Consider the following 18,333-nt stretch of genomic DNA (forward strand, 5'->3'; position numbering starts at 1 on the left):
GCAATTGCCCTATGAAAACCTGGATATTACTTGGCATCCTGATTTTGTTTTGAGATAACTTACTTTCTTTCTTCAGTTTAGATGTCACTATTAAAGTAAATTTGATATTCTACAGGAGTTTTCCTTAGAAACCTTTAGCGTTATCCCTCATTGTCCACAGAGAGGGGATACTTACCTGTGGCTACCAGGATAGTCACAACTGGGATCTGATTCTGCCTCCTCTTGGAAACCTTCCCTGACCACCTCAGCACAAATTGACTTATTCCTCCTTGCTTTCAATCAGTTGGCAAACACTTAGTAAATATCTACAGTGTACCAAGCCCTGTGCTAGGCACTGGGAAACAAAGACAAGACTGAAACACTCCCTGCCCTCAAGGAGCTTGTGTTCTACCAGAGCAAACATCATCTACATTATAAGTTTATACAAAATCACATGTAATGGGGGAGAGAGCAGTTAAAGGCTTCATGTAAGGAGGTTTCACTTTAGCTAAGTTTTGAAAGAAACAAGGAAATCTCAGTAGAGGAGGTGAAGCATAAGGCACAACCAGTACAAAAACCCAGGGTCAGGATATAGAGAACCATCTATCAGGTGTACAAAAAGGTTAGCTTGAACTCTCTTCGAGTTTACAAGCTATACCACTCAGTGACTTGCATGATTAGCTATGCTTTGGTCTTCTACCCATTGACCATCTTTCCATTACCCTTTTGATTATCCCAGATTTTGGTTCTTTGAGGCTCCTTGTGTTTCTTTATACTGGGAGAATATTGTACCTACTGTATTTTAGTTTTAGAAATCTTGGGATTATTCAACATGTCACATTTTCCTAAATGGGATTCAACCTGATCTTCTCCTCCTAACGCTAGGCTCTGGTCATTGTCCATCTCTCACACCTGTTCAGGATGTATATACTGAGGGAATAACTCAGTAGGCTAACCATACTACCATACTTTGTGATCTGGGAAATACATATTTTTAATTCACTTAGGTTTTCCCTGTGTGGATGACTATGCTGATCTCTTAAGTGAATGTATAGTAAGGCCATGTGTGGCCTCAAGGCTACAGGTTCTGCATCCCTCCAGTTACACCTAACCCAATGGGAAGTGAAAAGATCCATAGTGGGTGATGTCTATAGCATTTTGCAAACATGACTTTCATTTGAGAAGTAGAGTAAAAGATATCATTAAGGACACATATATGATATGATACAGGCTGGTCATGTATCAAGAAAGATAGCCTGTATGTGGCAATGGTAGCCATCAAATATTAAAAGAACCTGAAGAAAGCCTCCACTGAATTTGTTAGATCTTCTCTGAAAGGCTTAGAGGAAGAAATTCATCAGAATCACATGAACTTGCTTTCCCCTATGCCTGGAATGCACTCCCTCCTTACTTCCATTTCTTAAAATTCTTAGCTTTCTTTGAGGCTCAGCTCAGGTGCCACTGCCTATGAGAAGTCTTTCTGGATCCCTTCTTGTTTCAAGTGGCCTATACCTCTTCAAATTATCTCATATTTACTTATCCAGTTACATGTTGTACGTTCTGTTGAATATAAACTCCTTGAGGTGAGGGACTGGTTTTCGCTCTTGCCTTTGCATTCCTAGCACTTAGCACAGTATCTTGTTTAAAGTAAAAAAATGATTATCAAATTGAAATGAAATGAAAGAATGGGTTGCAATCTGTATCCATATCAATTAGATGACATTGAAGTGATATCAATTGTACTTTTATCAAATATGGGCATAGTGGCCAAAGACCCAGTTTTGGAATCAGAAAGTCCTGAGTTCGAGTTCTGCTTTGGATACATACTGACTCTGTGACCATAGGTGCGTCACCTTCTCTCAGTGCCCCCTGTAACTCTAAGACTAGAAGTTCTGGAGAAGCTGCTGATCTGCATTGGTAGAGGTAGTTTCCCCATCCCAGAGTTCCCTATGTCAAGAAATCAAAAGGCAAGTCCTATCCTTGTCCTATTCCTATCCTTGTGCAGAATGTAAGAATGTAAGTTCCCCAAGGGCAGGTAGGGTGTCATTTTTTTTGTCTTTGTGTATCAGCACTACCTAGCACAGCGCTTTGCACATGGAAGGTGCTTAAATGTAAGTTTAAGGAATTTGTAGTCATCCCTTTCAATGTCTGTTGAGTTGGAGGCAGGAAATGTAATTTAGTATAGAACTCTGTTGCATTCAAGACCAAGGAGGAATTTTCTAAAAAAGACCATAGAGCAATCAACAAGTAAGTCCCTACTATGTGTCAGGCACTGGAGACACAAAGACAATGAATCAACAGAAACCCTGTAAGACCAGTAGGGTAGATTTCTCCAGAGAGCCACCTGCAGACCACAGAGCTCAGGGCACACAAAGGGAGTCACTAATAATGAGAGAGCCTTGTTCTAATTCCTGATGTGACTGACTCTGTGCCTTGACTCCTTGGTTTCATTCCCAGTCTTGTTCTCTGATCCTCCCTCATTAGGAACCTCATCCTTGACTTCCTCATTCTTCTTGGGTTGTATTTTCTTTCACTGACTCAGCTTGGAGAACACCATCACTTTTGCTGGAATGGCAAAGTCAGAGGCAGGTGCTTGAATTCTGATTTGGGAAACACCAAGTAAGCCACTTTGGCTGGAGCATAGAGTGCAAGGGGGAGTAATGTGGGAAGGAAATCTGCAAAGGTGGATCCATAGCCAGACTATGAAAGACTTTAAGTGACCAAGCTGAGGAGTTTGCATTTCTTGCCTAGAAGCAATAGGGAGCCACTGAAGCTTGTACAGTAGAGGAGTGACACAGACTTGTGTTTTAGAAAGATTATTTTGGCAGCTATGTGTGTGTAAAAATGATTAGTGAGGGGAGGGAACAGAAGCCAGGATTTTTTCCTATGGAGAACAAAGTGGGAATAATCATCAAAATACCAGCAACACTTGTAGGAATATCTGCTTTATTTTACATTTCTGGACCACTTCTGTTATGGGACCTTGGCGTCTGGCTCATTTCTATAGGGAGTCACCTTGCTGTATAGATATTATAAATACTGTGGAAATTAGCCTCCTCAAAAGCATAATTATCTCTACTAAGCTTATTGACAACCCACATATTAAAGCTCATGCATTTACTATTTGATGCCAGAAATGTATGACGTTCTGGATTTATAAAATATATTTCATTCATATGCAAAAAAACCATGTACTTTATTTTACAATTATGATTGTCTAAACAAAATTCTTGTAATACTATAGCTTATGTTATAGGCATATGTCATTTCATGTGCTGTACCAATAAATGAAGGGTTTGTGACAGGGTAACACTTGAATAAGCAGAGTTTTCTAGCCTCTCAGTTTCAACGGCAGAACCTAGGATAAATTTTAAGGTGGGGTGGCGTCTGGGATTGTGTCTAAATGCAGCATCATAAATGAGCTTAGCTCTGTGTCAGCAGAGCAGGATTCCGGGCACTGTCTTCTAGCACTACTTGGCATCCTCAGCAATGTATTGTCCATTTTTTTTCTGGTCCAGATGACCTTATCAGGATAGGGAAATCTCTGTATGGAAACTCCTTCTACTCTTGCAAATTGTGTCAATTAGTCTGTAACATATAGTTATAGGGAACTTCCTGGGCACTGAGAGGATCGGTGACTTGATCACTCAGCCATGATGTGCTAGAGACAGCTCTTGAACCTAGGTCTTCCTGACCCCAGAGCTTCCCATCTATCCATTACACATAGCTGTCTCTCAGCATTGGACAGAGTAGGGAGGCAGCAGGGGGTTATTATAAGATAATATATTCCCATCACTGTAGCACAGGAGGTGGTACAACCCAATATGTTACTTCATCAAAAAAAATTAGAAAAAAAAAGAAATCATCTTGTTGGTTTGGCCTCGTCTACCCCAGCCAGTCATTTGTTCAGTGTATTGGACCTCCCCTTTGGAATGACAACTGTGGTTACTAGCTTTGGGAACAAAGAGGCTTCTGGTGTTGAATTGATCATTCAGGTTAAATGTCCCCTAAGGTGTTGTTCAGTGTTCACTAGGGGGCACTACTCTTGAACAATACTATCAGGTTATGGTTTGGTACACAACTGCATATATCATATGCACACATATGTACATACACAAAGACACATCATGGACATTTAATCTAAAAAAAATCTGCAAAGAAATTTACAAATTGTGTTTCTATGTACACTTGAAGGCTCTCTGCTGTGCACCAACTGTAAACATCTGGGAAGTTGCCCAGGATAAATCATTGGAGGCACTTTGAAATGGTGACCTTGTGAGCAGGTTAACGGGAAGAAGGCTTGTGCTTTGGACCCAGGACGTGAAGAAGTCCAGGTTGGTAGGTAGGATGACTACATTTCAACCTGGCATGGTAAACCCCATGAAATCTCCTAGCAGTCTTCTGTAGCAGAGAGAAAAGGCACTGAAAGATAACATGTCTAATGTTCCATGTCTAAGGATGGCCATAGAACACTCAGTGGCTAGGAACTGGTGCCATCATTTAGCCATTTTTGAGAATCACTAAAAGTTAAAGCATACATCCAGATGTAGCAAAAGAAGGGCTGCTAGAGTTTTGATTACTAGGCTTTAAAATAAAAAAAAAACCTCCAATGAAAATGGGATATTTTGCTTAGATTTTGAATTCTGTATTTCCTTGCATTTCCTCTTAAGTCAGCGACAGTTACTGAAAATTTCGGGAATAGTTTAAGTGCTTTGTCTTTTACTTCTTAGTACATACTCTTCATTTTGTAGGAGAAATAGATACCCCCAAAGAAAGGAATAGGCTTACGGAAAATGGCTCCTGAATCCAAAAGTTACTCCAGCATTTAGGAAATGCCTATGGAATTGAAATGTGATTTGGGAATTTATTATGAGTTTCAGTATGCCCTTTAGCTTAGAAAGGACCACTAAAAAATGCCCCCAACAGGTTTCTTTACAAGTCCTTAGACTAATACTTAGAGTTTCAGCCTGATGGAGCACTACATTGAGAGGCAGGGAAGACCTGGGTTCCAAGCCTGCCTTTGATGTTTCCTAGCTCTGTAATTGTGAGCAAGCCACTTCTCTCTGAGCCTCGGTTTCCTCACCTATCAAATGAGGACGATTCTATCTGTGGTAGCTACCTCCTAGGGCTGTTCTAGAGCTCAAATGTAGTAACATTAACAGAGCACTTTGCAAATTCAAAGCACTAAGTAAATGTCAATTATTATTAATAGCACACCATTGTACCTTCTGGTGTTTTCAGTTTGAGTTTTAAGTACCTCAATTTAAGCTGCTTTTAAGACATACATTTTTATAGATTCATCATTGCTTAGAGAAACCTTACCTTCTCTGACTGCTCACTAAATCTACTGCTTTCTTTGCAAATGTGTTTAGAGCAAGAGCAAATGATTGTGACTATGCTACTAAGATATGTAATTTAAAAAAAAAGAATACTGGTGTGGACTGACATTTAAAACAAAGGTGGCTTAAACCCATACTGTGTTTCATAAGAAAAACAGATTTCAACACTCAAGAGGCTGGAGATGCACTATATAATTGTCCACAGTCCTTTTTTCCTGTGGCCCTCACCAGCATTTCATGGTGCCACTTCTCAGCAGAACTCAGCCAAAAGGTGTACTGTATGCCAGTCACATGGGGGAGAACTCTCACTTCCTGCAAAAGCAGCAGATGTGTCCCCAGGGGCTAAGAACTCTAAGAGTTCCTTCCAGGTTCCCCCCCAACACTGCTGAATGTCATCTCTGAAAAACGCCAAGTCAGCTGAAAGCAGTCAGCTTCACAGGACTTAAAAGACATAACCAGGTTACTTGATGGCAATTCCCAAGTGCATTCTTCAGGGAAAGGGGCAGGGAAGAATGAGAAAATTGGTAAACTTCCTGGAAAAACATCTGTGGGGATCAGTCTTTCTCTTTTCATAAGGCTTGAGGCATTGCTAGTGTTCTGGGAATCAGTTTATGCTGTCCTTGTGGCTGCTCCTGTCTGTGTTGTGGTGGTTTTGTTCGTGGGTTTTCCACTGAATGCTTGTTCCATTCATAGGTACTGAGGTCATGAGGCTTTTAGATTGGTAGCAGCAACAGCAGAGGCATGACTGGAAAAGAGGAAAGTATTGAAAAAATGTTAATTCTATCCATTAGTTCCCCCAAAGACTCAATGAGCTATAACTAAACTATAGAATAACATGAGTTTAACCCTTAAAAATTCAATATGTGTTTAATAGCAATAAAATAAAAAGCTGTCCCTTTCAGTGGCAACAGTTATCCTATCTCTCTCCTGATTAATCTTTTCCACTCTGCAAATTACAAAGAAAGACCATGTAGTTTAATGAGAGAAGGCTCTACTTCTTTGGGCAAGTTGGGGTACCAGCTCAGCTCTCCATTTGCTGTTGTAAAGTTGCCTTTAAAAACAAAACAGAAAGATAGCTGAACTCTAAGCAATGTAGTGGTTAATTATGATGTCAGTGGACTGCTGGTGGCGCATTGCCTCCCTCCTCTCTGAAGAGAGACAAGTGAACTAGTCGTGGGGTGAGGAGCACACTGTCAGGCACTATCATTGTGTTGATTTGTTTTGGTCTATTGTAATACTTTAGGGGATAGGGTGCTGGGGGAGTCAGGAAGACTCATCTTCTTGAGTTCAAATCTGGCCTCAGAGTCTGGGAAAGTTGCTTAACCCTTTTTGCCTCAGTTTCCTCATCTGTAAAGTGAGCTGGAGAAGGAAAAGGCAAACCAGTCTAGTATCTTTGCCAAGAAAACCCCAAATGGAGTCGTGAAGAATCAAACAAGACTGAAATGACCAAATAACAGCAATTGTAGTACTTTGCTACAAAGGAAGCATTTATCTGGCAGGCTGGGCAGAGTCATTGGGGATTCAGGGAAAAATGCACACAAATAAACATTTACAGTATTTTAAAAGAATAAAATGGCCCTTAGATCAACAGATCAACAAAGTCCCCTGTCCCCCGCCTCCCTGTCTCCCCAGGATTAATTAATTAGCATTTGTCTGGCCATTCATGTTCCTGGTTAATGGACAGTTTTATGATGATTATAAATATTTAACAATCTGAGCACCAACTTCAAAGATGTAGCTGATGGAGCAACAAGTAAAATTCCCCATTATGGGTTGCTATGTTAATTACCATGCTTTCATACTAAAACCATGATAATTTAATTAAGATCAACTCTCTGCAAATCAGATAGGAGTTAACTTTCTAGTTTCTGGCTCTATAGGTGCTATGCTGTCTATTCGAAACATTTTTACCTTCATGTCTTTGTATAGAGCATGTATCCCCTGTCTGGAGTGCACCCTCTCCTCACTTCTGCCTTAGAGAAACCTTCAAAACACAGTTCAGGTATCACCTCTGATGAAAAGACTTTCTCTTGATTCAACCAGTTATTAGCTCTCTTCTTTCTGAATTTACTTTGTATTACATTGAATATGGTTTGTCTTTTCTCATATTATTTACTTATTTACTTACTTATTTGTATTTAGTTCTTTTGCCTATTTGTGTACATATATTCTGTGTACGTTAATGTGTACATTCTCCCTCTACCCTCCCATTTCTAGTAGAATATAAGCTCATGAAGGGCAGGGACGATTCCATTTTTGTCTGTTAAGGGCTTAGCACAGTGCCTGGCACATAGATGCTTCATAGATGTTTGATATATTAAATATCGTCTCATCTAATTTCTTTGCAATTCTTCCAGCTGGTGAAAATGATAGTTACTTTTAAGGCCAATATTGGCAAGTTCTGCTATTTATGTCCCATACTCTGGGTGGTTAGGTGTCACAGGTTAGAGCACTGGATCTGAAGTCAAGCAAACTTGAGGTCAAATTCTGCCTCAGAGACTTTTTAGCTGTATGACCCTGGATAAGTCACTTAATCTCTGCCTCAGTTTCTTCATTTGTAAAATGGAGGTAATCATAGTACCTACCTCTCAGGGTTGTTGTGAGGATAAAATGAGATGCTATTTATAAAGTGCTTTTCAAACCATGAAGCATTCTTTGTTAGCTATTATTATTGGTATTAACAACCAAAGTGATAATAACAGTGGGTTACGTAATGCCATCCATTACTACCTATTTTTCATTTTTCTTGAAACCACCTCCTAAAGAACTCTTACCTGGAAACAGTTTTTAAACTTTTTGCTGACAAAATATAGTGCTATTGGGTTTATACATGAATTCATAGTTGCCAGGTTAATGCTGATGTAATCCATAAGCAATAAGAAACTAGAGCAAAAGAAAATAAAATTGAATCATTAGAACACGCATTATTTTTTTACATGCTAACTAGAACATATTCCTGAAGTAAGCATTCTTCCTGCCCAGAAGCCATTTTCAACAAATCTTTTCTACATGCTATTTTTTTTAGAATGGTAGTCTCCGTTTCATAAGGGTTTGTGTTTTTTTTTTGTGCCACAAAAGCCTCTACATAGTTTGGATAGCACTCTCAAACAGAGTAGCAGGAAGGCTCCAGACATGGAGGGAAGAAACTACCTTTTTCATCTTTTTGCATTCTGTAGTGGAAAGAGACTGGATTTGGAGTCGGGGGTTTGGGCTCTAATCCCAACTCTTATTAGTTACCTGTTTGACCATGAGCAAAATACTTAACCTCTCTGTAATTCACTTTCTTCATCTACAAAGTGAGAGCATTGGATGACCGGATGACCGCTGAAGTCCCTTGTGCCTTTAAATGGAAGATTCCTTTAGGGAGATTCTGCCCCAAAAGGAGGGAAGCTACACAATAGGGGCCTTGTGGGTTTTTTTTTTCAGGCTTGAAGAGAGTGGAGACCCAAAAGGACCATTAAAGTGTGCAGGACAGAGTCCTAAGAGCCTTAGTCAATTGGGGGAAGCCCTCATTTCCTTCTAGGGAAGCTAGGCTGTCTAAACTGCATTTTGCCCATTTTGAATGAGGATATAGGTAAATGGCTGGCACGATACCTAAGCAATTCACACCGATTCATGTCCCTCTCATTGTACACAGTCTTCTTCAAAATTCGGCTCAGATGAAGAGGAAACCAGCAAAGAGCAAAAATCACAACCAAACAGAAGACTGTTTTTGCCACTTCACGGCGCTAAAGAGGAAAAAAAAAATAGAAAAAACAGTTAGGGTGAGATAGATGAATCATACCACAAAGTGACTATAGCTATGAGAGAAAAACCTGTCCCTGCAAAGGGCCTGATAAACAGCCTTCCAGAAATCTCGTAAAGAATCTAAATATCAGTCAATATTCTAGATGAACTTCTTGGTATTTTAAGAAAAAATTAATGATTTTTTTAAATGTCAAAACCATTCCTTCCTTGCCTTGCTAATAGCCAGAATTGAAAACTCCCACCCTCTCTCCTCTTCACCTTGTAACAAAGAAAAATAGTTAAGCAAAAATGCCTGAAGCAGAGACTTTGCTGATATATTCAGTATTCTGCTTTCCCTGCCTCTTAGCCAATAGGATGGAGGAAGGTATATATTTCATTATCTGTTCTCTGTAACCATGACTAATTTTGCATTTACTTAGCATTTAGCTTCCTTTTAAGGAACTTTTCATTGGTGGTGTTGTAAAGTGGGTTTTTTTGGGGGGGCACCTCCCAGCAATGAAGTGGAAAAGGACAAGAGGTGAGGAGGGCTTGGGGGAGGTAACAAATGTGTAAAGCTCTGGCTGGGGGTGGTATGCTGGGCAAAAAGATTATTTTATCTGCTGGCAAGGGGCTCTAATTAACCCAGAGTAGCAGCTGTATACAAAGAAATGTTAATCGCCCAAAGGTATGGTGCACAGTGGGGGAAGAAGTAAGGGTTACCTCTTTTTCTGACACCACATTCTGAAAACCAGCAATTAGAGCTCTTTTGGTTATGACTGACATTAGGCAGCATGATGCAGTAGACAGAATGCTGGGTTTTGAGTCAATGGACATTGATTTGAATCCTATTCCTGCATGACCTGAGCCAAGAAAGTCACTTAACTTTACTGGCCCTCAGGTTCCAAAGAGATTGGACAAGATGCCTCCCAAGGTCTCTTTTAGTTCTATATCCAGTATCTAATCAGAGACACATAGTGGATAGAACACTGGGCTTGGAGTCAGAAAGGACATGGGTTCATAGAAGTGACTGTGGCTAAGAGAACCATCTCTAAAATGGGGATAGTAGTATCTACCTCCCTGGGCTACTGTGAGCCTCCAGTGATATAATGAACGTAAAGTGTCTTACAAATATTACAGTGATACATAAATGTCAGTTATTATAATTATTATTTTTGTCAATCAGTCAATAAACATTTGTTAAATGCCAGGCACTGTCCTAAGGGCTGGAGATACAAAAAGAGGCAAGACAGTCCCTGCCTTCAAGGAGCTATCTAATGTGGGAGATGACATGCAAATACATACAAAACAAGCTCTCTCTCTGTGTCTCTTTCTGTCTCTGTGTCTCTGTCTGTCTGTCTGTCTCTCTCTCTCTCATAAATAGGAAATAATTAAGAGAGGGAAGGCATTAGAATTAAGAGGACTTGGGAAAGCCTTCCTGAAGATGGAATTTTAGCTGGGATTTGAGGACAGCCAAAGAAGCCAGTAGGTGGAGATGAGGAGGGAGAGCATTCCAGGCATGGGAGATAGCTAGAGAAAATGCCTAGAGCCGTGACATGGACAGTCTTGTTCATGCCACATCCAGGAGGCCATTGTCACTGGATAAAAGAGTACATATTGGTGAGGAAGGTATAAGAAGACTGGAAAAATGGGTTAGGTTATGAAAGGCTTTGAATGTCAGACAGTCTTTTGAATTTGATTCTGGAGGCAATAGGGAACCACTACTGTTTATTGAGTAAAGGTGTGACACGGTTGGACTTGCACTTTAAGAAAATCACTTTGGTGACTGGAGTTGGGAGAGACTTGAGGCAGGCACCCAGCAGCTGCTGTTGTAATAGTCCGGGAGTGAGGTGATGAGGGCCTGCGCCACAGTGGTGGCAATGTTAGAGGAGAGAAGGGAGTGTATTTAAGGGCTATTGCAAAGGTGAAACTGACAGGCATTGGCAACAGATTGGATATGGGAGGGGTGAGGGAGTGAGGAGCTGAAGGTAACTCCTTGGTGAGCCCGAGGCACTGAGAGGATGGTGTTGTCCTCTACAAGAACAGGGAAGGTGAAAGGTTGAGAAGTTTTAAGGGGAAAGATAATGAGTTAATTTTGGACATGTTGAGTGGACATCTGGTTTGAGATGTTTGAAGGAAGGTTGGAGATGCCAGATTACTATAACCATAACATGTGGGATTCAGGCAACAAGGTATGCTAGAAGAGTACCATCCACAGAGATCTGTGGCTAGAGGGGCCCTCAGAGATCATCTAATTATCAGTTCATTTTATGGATGAGGAAACTGAGGCCCAGAATCAGCAACCATTTGAAATATTAGGTAAAGGGCTACTTTATGAAGCAGAGAAGTCAGTGTGGATTGGACTCACTTTGAAGGTCTGGGCTCTTCAAAGTCTATACAGGATTAGGAAAATCACAGGCTGTGATTTTTCTTTGGCCATTAACCTTGACACATTATGTTTATTTTCTGAGAGTGTGTACTTTTAGAAACTGAGTTAGCCATGTAAAATACAGTCTGTCTGCAAGTGGGATTAGCCAACATCAAGAGAAAACTGATTGAAATGGGGAGTGGAGGCGTAACGCTGCCTTGCCCCTAACCACCTAGTATTAGGTGTGTGAAGCCTATAATAAGCCCACATGACTAGTACAACCACACAAAAGGTTTTTAGGAGAGTCAGTAAAGACAGGGTTGCCGCCCCTCTACCCAGTCAGGGCTTATTTGATCTTTTAGAATTACCAGTTAAACTGAAATATGGAAAAACAGTGGTCTCAGGTAGAACATAGTAGAACAGAGGTATCTCTTGCAGAAAAAAGATCCTATGTGTGACCTATTTGCTCTTACTGGTGCTGCTTTTTAAAAGGGTGGGCAAAGTGGCGTAACAGAGTATTTGCTAGGTATCAGAAGAGGTTAACAGTTGGGTTCTAGAATTAGAACGCAATAGATCACTTGCCAGCTATGTGACCAACTCACTCAATTCAATTCAGTTCAGTGTATTATTTATAGAGTGCCTACAATGTGGGAGGCATTATTCACTGAACCTCTCTGGACATCAGTTTTCTTATTTGCAAAATGGGGTTATTTTCCCAGCTCTACCAATGACTCACTGTGTGACATTAACCTCTTTAAATCTCAGTTTTCTCATCTGCAAAATACTGTTCAGTTATGATGCCATTTGGGGCTTTCTTGGCAAAGAGACTGGAGTGGTTTACTATTTCTTTCTCCAGCTCATTTTACAGATGAGGAAACTGAGGCAAACGGAGTTAAGCAACTTGCCCAGGGTCACACAGCCAGCAAGTGCCTGATTTGAACTCAGGAAGAGGAGTCTTGCTGACATCAGACTGGGCACTCTATCCACTAAGCCACCTAGCTGCCCAAATGAAGAGAGAGGTAAATGTGTATATCTTAAAAAGGATTTGTTTTTCTCCCATCTCCTCCCTCCTTACTGGGAGAGAAAATAAAATGTGTGTTAATTGGAAGAAGAAAAGCTATCATGCTCCATTGTTTTCCATACAGTGTCAAGAAAATAATTGCATTTATAAGCTTTCAGATGTGGGACTGTATGACTCACATCAATTCACTTAATCTCTTAAATTGAGGTATCCCAGGCAATTCTCTAAGTCCCCGAGATGCAAAAGAGTTGCCAACCAACATTGGTGTAGGGAATTTCTTTGCTGAGAGTGGGAGTTTCAATCAAGAGCAAAAAATAAATTAAAAAAAAATAGTGCCTTAAAGGCTTACAAAGCACTTTCGGGTAAACATTATGATCTTCATTTTATCATGAAGGTTCTTGGAGATTTAAATGATTTGTAACTTAGGATCAGAAATTTAGAGCTAATCAGTCAATAAGCATTTATTAAGTGTCTGCTATGTGCCAGGCTCTGTGCTAAGCATTGGGGATACAAAGAAAAGCTGCCCTTAAGCAGCTCGCAGTCTAGTGAAGGAGACAGTAAGGAAACAAATATGTACAAACAAGCTACATATATGGGATAAGTAGGAAATAATTAGTAGAGGGAAGACACTAGAATTTTTTTAAAGGGGGATTGGGAAAGGTTTCCTGTAGAAGATGGGGTTTTAGTTGGGACTTGAAGGAAGCCAGGGAAGGCAGGAGGTGATGAGGAAGAAGCACGTTTCATACTGGGGGGACAGCCAGTGAAAATGCCCAGAGTTGGAAAATGAAGTGTCTTGTTGATGAGACAGCAAAGAGGCCAGTGTCATGAACCTCTCATTTTATAGATGAGGGAAATGAGCTCCATCTACCAAAGAGGTTAAGTACCCTGACAAAATTCTCATAGATAGCAAGTAGCAGATCCTACCCATAAACCTGTTCTGTGACTCAGAGTCCAGTGTTGTTATTATGATGCCTCTCTCCTTGCTCTGGGGTCACAGTAGATGTTGGCATTGGGATTCTGACCCAGGAGTCTCCTAACTCCAAGTCCAGTGTTACTATTATACCATTTTAAATCAGCAAAGCACTATGCAAGAACCTGCTACCATATCCTACTATAAATTCACAAAAGGGGATCCATCCAATATGGTGGGAAGCTCTCTAAATCTTCCTCACATTGTGTAGAACAATTCTCTCTTGCTAAATGACTAAGTCATCTTTTCCTTAGATCAGACTGTATTATGTGACATTCTACGTTTGTAAAAATGGTACTAATCTTGTGGTTTGGATTTTGAGGTCATAGGGCTACCTGCTTAATACATCCACGACTTTATTTGGACCATGAAGTACTTCAAAGCATCCTGCTCAAGAAGGAACTCTACCGCCAAGCTTTGGTCCACTTTTCTATTTACCTCAAATGGGATGACATTTGTACCATACTGTACTGTATAAATGCAAATCATTACCATGATTGTTACCTGCTTAAGGTGCTCACTGAGTGCAATTCTCAAACTGCCATTTCTTCTGTTGAGCATCTCACAAGTCATTAGGGTATAAAAGATGGCAGTACATGCTAACGGTACACAGAAATAGAAACCGAAGAGCCACCAGTCTTTTGCATCTCGGTAAAACTGTAAATAGAAGAAGGGGAAAAAAGAGAAGAATAATCATGCAAATTAAGTGCAAAGTATCCCTGAAATATGCTAATGGCAAGGCTGAGGCAGCAAGATCCTTATAAATAGAGAAAAGTGTGTGCCCCTGCTCTGGTTGTAATAGTTTGGTGATGACAAGGGAGCAGAAAGTCAATTCTTAAGTCAAAAACTCACAAAATTATATTACTCTTTTACTAGCACATAACAAATGTAAACTTTTAAATTTCACATATGCTAATGTTCCATCGTGCTGTAGAGATGACCCTGGATTCCTGAAAGCTCTCTCAATGGAATGCAAGCTTTGGCAGGTGCTCCAGGTTGGAAGGGCTTCAAGTACGGGTCCTAGTGATAGACAATATGGGAGTTGTCCAAGGACCAGCCTTGCCAAGTACATAGAAACTCAGCCCTGGAAGATTAGCCACCAAGGGATCAATTTTTTTTTTTTTAGCCACAGCAATTCAAGAAATGTGAAGGGACTGTAATTTATACCAATTGTGGTAGTACTCCATGGATGAAATAATGGATTTTTAAGAAAATGCTTTAAATTAAAAAAAAAAGTTGACTTCAGTTGAGTACTTTTGGATAAAGACCTCTCTGGTAAAAAAAAAAAAATCTGTATTTTGTAACATGCAGTCATAGTTATGTTATGTAGCATAAGACAAGCGCTGAAAGTGCTCTCTAAATACCAGCTATTATGATAAGAGGCAGTATGTTGTAGTAGATAAAGTGCTGAAATTGTAGTCAGAAAGGCTGACTCTTATTAACTATGTGACTGTTGGCAAATCATTTGACTTCCCTAAGCTTCGGTTTTCTTATCTCTAAAGTGGGGAGAGTTACCTCACAAGGCTATTGTGAGACTCAGATGGTAGGATGTAGGTGAAGCGTTTTATAAACTTTCAATTATTAAATAAATGTCAATGATTGTTTCTTCACTCATTCACAATTACAGTAGAGCACAAACTCTTTGAGGGCAGGGACTATTTTGTTTTGGTCTTTGTATTCCCAGGTCCTAGCAAGTGCCCAGCTTGTACTAGGCCTTAACAAATTCCTTGTAAATTCGATTGATGCTGGTTTGCTTCTGTCCCCTGGGTAGAAGAGTTCTTAATGGACCATGTGAAGCTGATGAATGGCTGATGTGAGTACTTCAGTTTTGTAGGCAGTTAACCCCTTGCCTGGTATGCCTGCTATGTGACCTCACTGCTGGAAAATTAGAGCTATCAATCACTTTTTTCACTGTTTTTTAAATGTTTACCACCTGGAAGTCATTTGAAGAGAATACCATCTCTAAAGGAACACTGAGCTTCATTTTCCTGCTGGATTTGGGAAGTGGTCCTACTAGCTAACCCAAGGATTGTTCTATTTCTTTTCAAAAATGAAAACTTTGATTTTAAATGAAGATAGAGATTGAAACACTATACTCAAAGACTTCCTGCCTCCAAATGACTAATCTGAGAAGGAAAGAAACCCCTTCTTTCCCATCATTTCCTTCCAGATTGTTTATTTAGCAAGGACATACCCCACACTGTCACATCAGTTCCCACAGTAAAAAATGATGGGGCTACTCTGCGAAGACTTAGGTAATTTCTGATTATAATGCAAACAATGAGAGGCCCACTGGGCAGTATTTATAGACTTCTATTAATGGCTACTGAGTAATAAAAATGTTATATAAAATTACAAAGAAATTAACTTAGAGCTGTTTATGTAAATGTTTCTTTGGGAGTAGTTCATTCTACATCAATTCAGCAGTGTGATACAATGGAAAGAAGAAGAGGACCTGAGTTCTAATCCTCTCTCTACCAATTAGTTCCTGGGTGACCACAGGCAGGTCACTTCAACCTCTCAGTTTCTTCATCAGTAAAATGGGATTGGACTTGATGACTTCTAAGGTTCCTTCCAATTTTGTGATCCTGAAGTTCTATGAGCAAGAACTGAGTGCCTTCTGTGGGTAAGACACTGAATTAAGCCAATGATGTCCATTCAAAACCAAATGAAAAGTGGTCTCTGGCCTAGGAACTTCTATTAAGTAATAAAAACAAGCAAAGAGATAAGTAAACACAAGATCATTTGTGGAAGGAGAGAATGCTGGGGTGTTGTGTTCTCTGTCACAAAGGTAAAGTCTGGTGGAGAAAAGGAATGCCAGAGTGGAGTATTTAGGCCACAAAGGATCTCTGCCAAGTTTAAGTTACGTCTTCCAGAACACAAATTACAGAGAGGGTCTCCTGTTCTTTGGACTCTAATGAATCTATGATCTCAATGATGTTAATAGTCTCTCCAATTTTCAGTTTTGTAGATCACAGCCCATCCATGCCTACCCAATCTGTGCCGCTCTAGCCTATCTTCTGTAAATGCACCATAGGAGATCTGCCCAATGTGCTGAGGGCACTCCTTTTGTTTCCTCAACAGCATGAGGATACCAGAGGAGTGAGTGGCTAACCAATGGAACCATCAGCGGTGCCTTTTGTTTGTCATATGACTAGCCCATCTTTTTCATTCATGGATTTCTTTGATAGCATCTTTTATTTTTCCTTCCACACAACCTCTTTACCTTTATAACTGCAAAAAAAATTCACATCAGAGAGAGACCTCTTTATTTTATTATCTCTCCTCCCAGAAATATGAGGGCTATGTGTACAGTACTTTCCCCAGTGCCCACTGTCCTGTTGTCAAATGTGAAAAGCTGGATGTTGACCCCATGATTTTGGGAAAGGCTACTTCATGTCTCCAGAACAACGGTGAGAAACTTTTTCTTATGGGACTATTGCCAGCATGATTAAAATAAATGGAGTGTCATTAGCTGTAGCAATAAGAGAAGAAAAGGAAATTGAAGGGATTAGAATAGGAAAAGAAGAAACTAAATTATCACTTTTTGCAGATGATATGATGATTTATCTAGAGAATCCTAGAGAATCAAGTAAAAAACTACTTGAAATAATAAACAACTTTAGCAAAGTTGCAGGATATAAAATAAACCCACATAAATCCTCAGCATTCCTATACATTACTGACAAAGCCCAACAGCAAGAGATAGAAAGAGAAATTCCATTCAAAGTTACTGATGGCACTATAAAATATTTGGGAGTCTATTTGCCAAGACAAACCCAGGGCCTATATGAACATAACTATGAAACACTTTTCACACGAATAAAATCAGATCTAAATAAATGGAAAAATATCAGTTGCTCATGATTAGGCTGAGCTAATATAATAAAAATGACAATTTTACCTAAATTAATCTATTCAGTGCCATACCAATCGAACTACCAAAAAATTATTTTACTGAGCTGGACAAAATAATAACAAAATTCATTTGGAAAAACAAGAGGTCTAGAGTATCTAGGGTATTAATGAAAAGACATGCTAGAGAAGGTCGCTTAGCCACACCAGATATTAAACTGTACTACAGAGCAGCAGTCATCAAAACTGCCTGGTACCGGTTAAGAAACAGGGGTGTGGATCAGTGGAATAGGATAGGTACACAGGTAGGAGAAATCAACAAGTTTAGCAATCTACTCTTTGATAAACCCAAAGAGGCCAGCTTCTGGGCTAATAATTCACTATTTCACAAAAACTGTTGGGAAAATTGGAAAATGGTAGGGCAAAAACTGGGCATAGACCAATATCTTACACCATATACCAAAATAAAGTCAAAATGGGTTCATGATTTAGGAGTAAAAGCTGATACTATAAGTAATTTGGGAAAGCAAGGAATAATTTACTTATCAGATTTATGGAAAAGTAAAGAATTCATGACCCAACAAGAGACAGAGAGCATTACAAAATGCAAAATGAATAATTTTGATTATGTCAAATTGAAATGTTTTTGTACAAAAAAAAGCCAATGCAACAAGAATTAGGAGGGAAGCAGAAAATTGGGAGAAAATCTTTGCAACTAGTATCTCTGATAAAGGCCTCATTTCTAAAATATACAGGGAACTAGGCCAAATATATAGGAATACAAGCCATTCCCCAATTGAGAAATGGTCAAAGAATATGAACAGGCAGTTCTCAGAGGAAGAAATTAAAGCTATCTGTAGGCATATGAAAAAATGCTCTGGATCACTACTGATTAGAGAAATGCAAATCAAAACAACTCTTAGATACCACATCTCTCCTGTCAGATTGGCTAAAATAACAAAACAGGAAAATGATAAATGCTGGAAAGGATGTGGGGAAATTGGAACATTGTTGCATTGCTGGTGGAGTTGTGAGCTGATCCAGCCATTTTGGAGAGCAGTTTGGAACTATGCTCAAA

The 18,333-nt window shown here is 39.7% G+C and overlaps 1 protein-coding gene across 1 annotated transcript in view; it reads right to left on the reverse strand.

Annotated features, from left to right (window-relative positions):
- Positions 1-2,908: 2,908 nt before the first annotated feature.
- Positions 2,909-18,333, reverse strand: part of EDNRA (endothelin receptor type A) — an 89,357-nt gene continuing 73,932 nt past the window's right edge. The window contains exons 5-8 of the mRNA XM_036763838.1: positions 13,905-14,057; positions 8,913-9,046; positions 8,093-8,201; positions 2,909-6,063 (exon numbers count right to left, since the gene is read on the reverse strand). Of these exons, the coding sequence (XP_036619733.1) occupies positions 5,923-6,063; positions 8,093-8,201; positions 8,913-9,046; positions 13,905-14,057 (537 nt within the window). The 3' untranslated portion in view covers positions 2,909-5,922. The remainder of the gene's footprint in view (positions 6,064-8,092; positions 8,202-8,912; positions 9,047-13,904; positions 14,058-18,333) is intronic.

The sequence above is a fragment of the Trichosurus vulpecula genome, chromosome 6, assembly GCF_011100635.1.
Source record: "Trichosurus vulpecula isolate mTriVul1 chromosome 6, mTriVul1.pri, whole genome shotgun sequence".
Lineage (NCBI taxonomy): Eukaryota > Metazoa > Chordata > Mammalia > Diprotodontia > Phalangeridae > Trichosurus > Trichosurus vulpecula.